Below are 6,000 nucleotides of genomic sequence, written 5' to 3'. Positions count from 1 at the left end.
TAGTGTTTTATTCATCTTTATGTAAATCCAGTCATTTACGGTTGCCTTAACAAATCAGGAATCAAGTGTGTCAACATCTAGCAGAGAAGAAAGTGCATATGGGGATTACAAAAGAACAGAAACCGAACAAAAAAAACAGGCCGGGGAAGAAACTCCTCATCGGTTAAAGTCTACAAATCCTGACAAGGGTAAAATGAACGTGTTCTTAATTGTCTGAAATCTCTATGCGCCGTCGAAAGTTTACAGTTCTACGCAAACTCTAAGCTGGGTAAGAAGCTATTGTTGGGATGTGAGTGAGTGTGTGGAGGCTGAGCCCAGAGCTGGTTCACACCATAGAAAAAATACCCTGGTTGTTTGCATTCTTAACGGTTCACTATTGAATTTCTATAGAATAGAGGAAAAATGAACAAGTTTTAACCCACCAGCTTCAGGCCTGAGACTTTCCTTTTCTTTACTTTACATCCTACACCACTAAGAAAGATAAATTGCTTATGGCATTGCTACATCGCTAATGTTACAAGTATATGTTTTAAAAAAAACCAACATTAGGCTAAGAAAATCCCACACAGTATGTATTTATATATATGTATATATCAGATCAAATAACTGGAATATGGATTCAGATAAATTCAGAGAAGATAAATATTTCTTTATTAAAATCTGGGTTGATTCCAGGCTGCTAACAGGATGGCATTTATTCACCACATAAGGCTTACTGCTTCCTCTAACCAACCATCCAAGTGGTTGCAGTTATATTCCAAAAATATAACCCTGGATTTTTTTTTGGGGGGAAAAGGCAACTTCTATTTCAAGCACTCTTTTTGTTTTGTTCTGTAATGACTCAAGGTGATGCTCAGTCAACAGTAAATCTATGCATGGCAATTAAAGCAGCATTGATCCAGAGTCATATGAATGTTAATTTCAACGTCTCGTCACGAGTGCTCCAGCCGAAAAAACAAAAAAACACCTCAGGATCTCAATGTAAACATGCACCTTCAAAATGTGATTAATGCCATTTTCCTGACATCCGCCGAGCAGAGCTTTGACTGCTTCCGGTCTGAAGCATTTCTCTGTCTGACAGATGTTGTGCATATTGAGTCACTGCAGGGCGCTCGGTCCGTCGCACCGAAACCTCCGCAACAATCTCACCACGGATACACGTCCACGAATGCCTTGAACACTGAACATTGCAGAAACAATGACCCAAACTCACAAAATAAACACCACAAACTCCTGAAGCCCCGGTCGTTCAGCCGCCTTCTGGACATAACGCTGTCTCAGTTGTGTCCGAGTCTCTGCTTGTGCGGTATCTCACTCTGCGTTCAGTCTGGAAGATGTGAACAACCTCAAAGCATCCAGTTAAAGTTTCTTTCTTTTTTTTTTTTTTTTCTTCTTCTTCTTCTCAAATCTCATTTCAACAAAAAATATTTCTGACCGTTTGCCGAAAGTCCTTGATTCAGTGATGCATTTCTTGAATACAGATTAAAGAAAAGTTAACGCTCTCCTTTATCTTTGCATCACTCGCGATTATGCAGAGGACTGGAGAGGTGAAGGCCGAATACTCTTAGCTTCACTCTACAGATGGCAATAAACACTCAGTGTGCTGCTTTTGCGCCAAAGTCAAACAAGTCTGAAGGTTCTGGTCGGAGAAAATGCACCATGTCGTTTCAGTGGTTTCGGACTTATTGCCAATGAAAATAACTACGATTCAGTTTTTTGAACATAGCCTCAAACCGGTAAGGTGTACGACGTCTCCCTTTGTTATAAAACGCTGTACTAAAATAGGAGATCTGTTTGAAATAAAACCAGTTTTTTTTTTTTTTCTGTTTTGTTTTCTTGTTGTTTCATGCATGTCTGAATAGCAAATGAGAAGCAAAACATGACGGAGCTGCGCTTGTTGTGTTTGTGTAGAAAAAGGGGCCTCGGTGCAGCTGTGTGTGTGTGTGTGCTTGTGTGTGTGTGTGTGCGTGTGTGTGTGTGTGCGTGTGTGTGTTCCTGCAGTGGCTATGAAGCGTTGGATGTGTTGGGGCTCCAGCCCATTTGATATGCTCTCTCCAGGGTTCTCTTGCAGTCCTGCATCACCGTGCTGAACACAATGTGAGGGTACTGGTCCACCAGCCTCTCCACCGTCTCCTCGTTCACCTGCGGACACCACACACACAGACGCAACCTTAACAGGATCCTCGCAATCAGAACACTTTGATAACTTCAGTAAAATCATTTGTGTTGCAGGTGTTCCATGCAGAAGAGAACAAATCTATAAATACTAAAATAAATAAACAAATAAATATTAAAAAAAACTGTTCTTCATAAATATCTGATCAGCTTGTGGATTGTGTTAGCACCTGCTGCTCCAGCACACAACAGCAGGACAGATGTTAAAGGACAGATACCTCAGAAAGTACAGTCAACGCTGACCCTTTCTTTGCAGAGGACATCTGTGTTTTTGGTCCAGTTTTCTGTCAATGAATGTTTGCAGATCTCTGTCGTATCCACACATATATCCCTCATATATCAAATGATTTAGTTCAATTTAAACCTGAGTTAAAACAAAGCGAAGGATTTATTTCTATATGTCTGGACGTGATGAAGCTGTGAGTATTCAAATCGTTCGATACTAAAAGTTCTTCTACTGGTTAAAAACATTCTGGAAGTTTTAAAAAGTTAACCTTACAATATGATGAAGAAAAAAAAACTGACCACCTTCTTATGAAGAGCAACAAGAACAAGGTTTTCCAGAGTTTTTTTTCCTTTGATCACAGTAGACTAGCAGAATAACTCTTATAGCGTGATATAAACCTGTAGCTGGGTGCAAATATCCAGATAAATGTTTGCTCTCAGGTGATCAATCCTCCTTTTCATGCTATGAAACGATCCTGCCTGAATCAAGCCGCCTTCACCGTGAACAGAAGACCCGCTGTCGATTTCATTAAACATTATTTATGTCCTCAATGTATTCATTCATTTGTTTCAAATGGAGCAGATTCAAACTGCAGGTTTACTCGTATTCCCGGGATGCAAATTAAGAGAGGTGAAAGAGCGTTTTGTCTGACAACCTGCCAGGATGTTTGAGGTCTGCAGAAACAGTGAACTCATTAAATTCAGGGTTTTAAAAACACCACTGTTTACTGCAGCTGTTTGGTACAGTAGGTTTAAAAAAAACAACAACATACCTGTGTATGATAAAGCATTTTTTTTTTGCATAAAAATGTTATTGGACAAGTTAAAAATGAAGGACAAGGAATTCCTTAGAAATCAAAAGTGTGTGTCCATGTGTGTGTAGAAAATTGGACGGTGAAGAGGGGTTTAGTACTCGAGGACGGCTTAGCCGGCCGGACTAATGAGGCCTTCATGTTCTCAGAGGACTGGAAAGACAAGCGGTTAATAGCCACTCCAGCACCTCTTCGCCAGTCTGATCCTCTGTCAGACCATCAGCGAGGGCCAAGAAGGAGAAAGTCTGAGAAACTGACAGAGAGCAGAGGCAGAGCGACCCGGGAGACCTTGAGGGGTTAGCCGCAACCCACCCAGAACCAAGCCCGCGCCCACCCGCGAGCGTGACACTTTCCAGGGGAAATCATGTATAAACACTCACACACATGTTGAGGAGACAGTCATCCGTTGTTGCCAAAGCAGTAACAACATCTTTCACAGTTTCTTTTTTTTTCTCTCTCTGCGCTCCCAGCCCTGAGGTTTCTGTTTTTTGGAGGAAAAAAGTTCTGGATGGCCAGAGTTCATGATCAGCTGTGCTCATCATTGGGTCTAATCTAAACTTTCTCTAAGTGGCGGGACGCAGATTTTCTTCACCGCGTGTTGAGAAAACAACACGCGAACGAGAAGAAGAGATGAAAACCAGCAGAATCTGGGAAACGGACATGTGTGCTTGAATGGACCGACCAGCAACGTGTCTTGAGTAACAGAAGGAAGGAGGAATCTGCTCGGAACAAGTGAATCCAATAAGGGTAAAAGGCTGGAACTGTCTGTCTGTCTTCCCTCTGATTGCCAAGGGAGGAACGGCATGCTGAAGTTCAGGTGCTCGATGCCAACACAAAGACTCTTTGAGGAAATCCATGATTCAGAAGAAAAGTGAAATCATGAGCATGAGGTCAAAAAGTCTTTTAGTCTTTCATCCATTTTTTTTTCTTTGTCTCTGATCAGAAAATGCTGAGACACTGCCAGAAAGACTTTTCTTCAGTTCTGTCTCCAGTCAGTGCTGAGGAGACAGAGACAGGCAATAATACTACGATGCTTCAGCTCCGAGAAATCTTCATTAAATATGCACGAAAAAGTAAAAATGAAAAAATTCCAGCGAGCTATTCGAGACTGATTGCTGATGCATTAGCAAAGCAGAAGGATCATTAATAAGACAGTGTTGGGGATATTGCCTTTAAGAATTTACATTATTATTAGATCATATGAGTATTCCAACTGTTTTATTAAACAAAACACTGCACATCCGCACCGACTGAACAGATCAGACTGCAGTGAGGCGGGAGCGTGGATGAAAAACAGAAGACCTTTTGGATATTTTATCCTGAAGCCTTTATTCACACGGGAGCCTGAAAGAAGATAGAACAATCAAAGTTTTCGTGCGGGGTTCTAAGTCGGAGTCTTTTTCTACACAGGATTCACCAGCTGGGCCAAAAGTAAGCGATAAAGTGTCTTTCATTGCTGTAATCGCTGCGTTTCCATTCACCTGTTTTCAATCACATTCAGGCTTAAGGTGGAAACGAGTGTTAATCACTCGGTGCCACCATCAGTCTCTGACGCGCCGCTTTCGGAGCTTTGTCACAAATTTATTGTGTGTTTCTCTGTTTGACTTTCTTTTCTCCTTTTATTTGATTTATTGCATTTTAGTTTCACAACATGATGCTGACACCAGGTCTCCACAGGCTAAATGAAACCTTTCGCAGGATTTTCCAGCCTTTACAGAAACTGCTTTTTCTTCCTCATATTTGTGCTGCAGAATGTCTGATCTGTAGCGTCGAATCAGGTAAACAAAGCGAGATTTCTATTACAATCAGCACATCTTTTTCATTCATTTCACAGTTTTGTTTTAAATTAGAGTAGCCAATCCCATTGGGGAAATTACTCTTCTGTATTTAACCCGCACTAGTCATAGTTAACCTTAATTACATAGACTACATGGGCAGAGGAGGCTACCATGGCATTGTGCCTGGGGAGATGTTGGGGTCAAAGGTCTTGATCAGGACGCCGCACTGGTAACCTGTCAGCAGTGGGATTTGAACCTTTGATCCCGAGTCTGTTTCTCGAGCCTCCAGAGAGCCGCTGCCTCGACGTCGGCAGCGTCTCCAGCGGGATCGTGTTTTACTTGCTATTCAATTCACTCATTTGATTCAAATTTCCCATTCTGGAGGATGTCTCGTGGAGGCGGGGTAGAAAAACTGACCTGGACTACGGGATGAACTGACGACACTGTGGGAATCAAAAACCAAGACGAGTGTCTTGACTAACATCCGTCACAGGAGCAAGCCAGCTGGAAAGTGCTGACTTCAGTCAGTTCTGGGTTCAGATTTATTCACTTTTCAATTATCAATTGATATGAAAAGTCAACCAGAAAATGGCACTATCATTTTAAGAAAGTTTTTTTTTACATCACAATGTGAGAGATTTCATTTTTAACAAATTCATTTATTGGTTTGTAAAAGTAGAGCTTTAGGTTTTATAAGTTTACCTCAAAAGACAAACCAAACATCCTGATTTTTATAGCAGAGGATTTACATGCACATAGAAATTGACATTTATAAGGTATTTCTATTCTGATTTATTCCATTCAACTCTAAAGCAGGAAGGGCTTGAAGGGATGGTGGAGTCTTACTGAAAAACGGAGAGGAAACGTCCCTCAGTTCAGACATGAACATGTTAAGAAAAAAATGTTATCCTCTAGTGATAAATTTAGAAAATATTCCGCACAATTTAGCTCAACAAAATGCAAAGATTTTGGGGAAAAAAGTTGAAAATTGACCTACAAGTACTGTAAAG

General features: G+C 41.0%; 1 protein-coding gene across 1 annotated transcript in view; it reads right to left on the bottom strand.

Moving 5' to 3' along the window:
* Positions 1-447: 447 nt before the first annotated feature.
* fbxl17 (F-box and leucine-rich repeat protein 17) overlaps positions 448-6,000 on the bottom strand; it is a 207,891-nt gene continuing 202,338 nt past the window's right edge. Inside the window, exon 11 of the mRNA XM_030105542.1 lies at positions 448-2,142. Coding sequence (XP_029961402.1) covers positions 2,005-2,142 — 138 coding nt within the window. The 3' untranslated portion in view covers positions 448-2,004. The remainder of the gene's footprint in view (positions 2,143-6,000) is intronic.

This window comes from Salarias fasciatus, chromosome 12 (genome assembly GCF_902148845.1).
Source record: "Salarias fasciatus chromosome 12, fSalaFa1.1, whole genome shotgun sequence".
NCBI lineage: Eukaryota > Metazoa > Chordata > Actinopteri > Blenniiformes > Blenniidae > Salarias > Salarias fasciatus.
The sequence above is the reverse complement of the archived record's forward strand: the minus strand, read 5'-3'. Positions and strand labels throughout refer to the sequence as shown.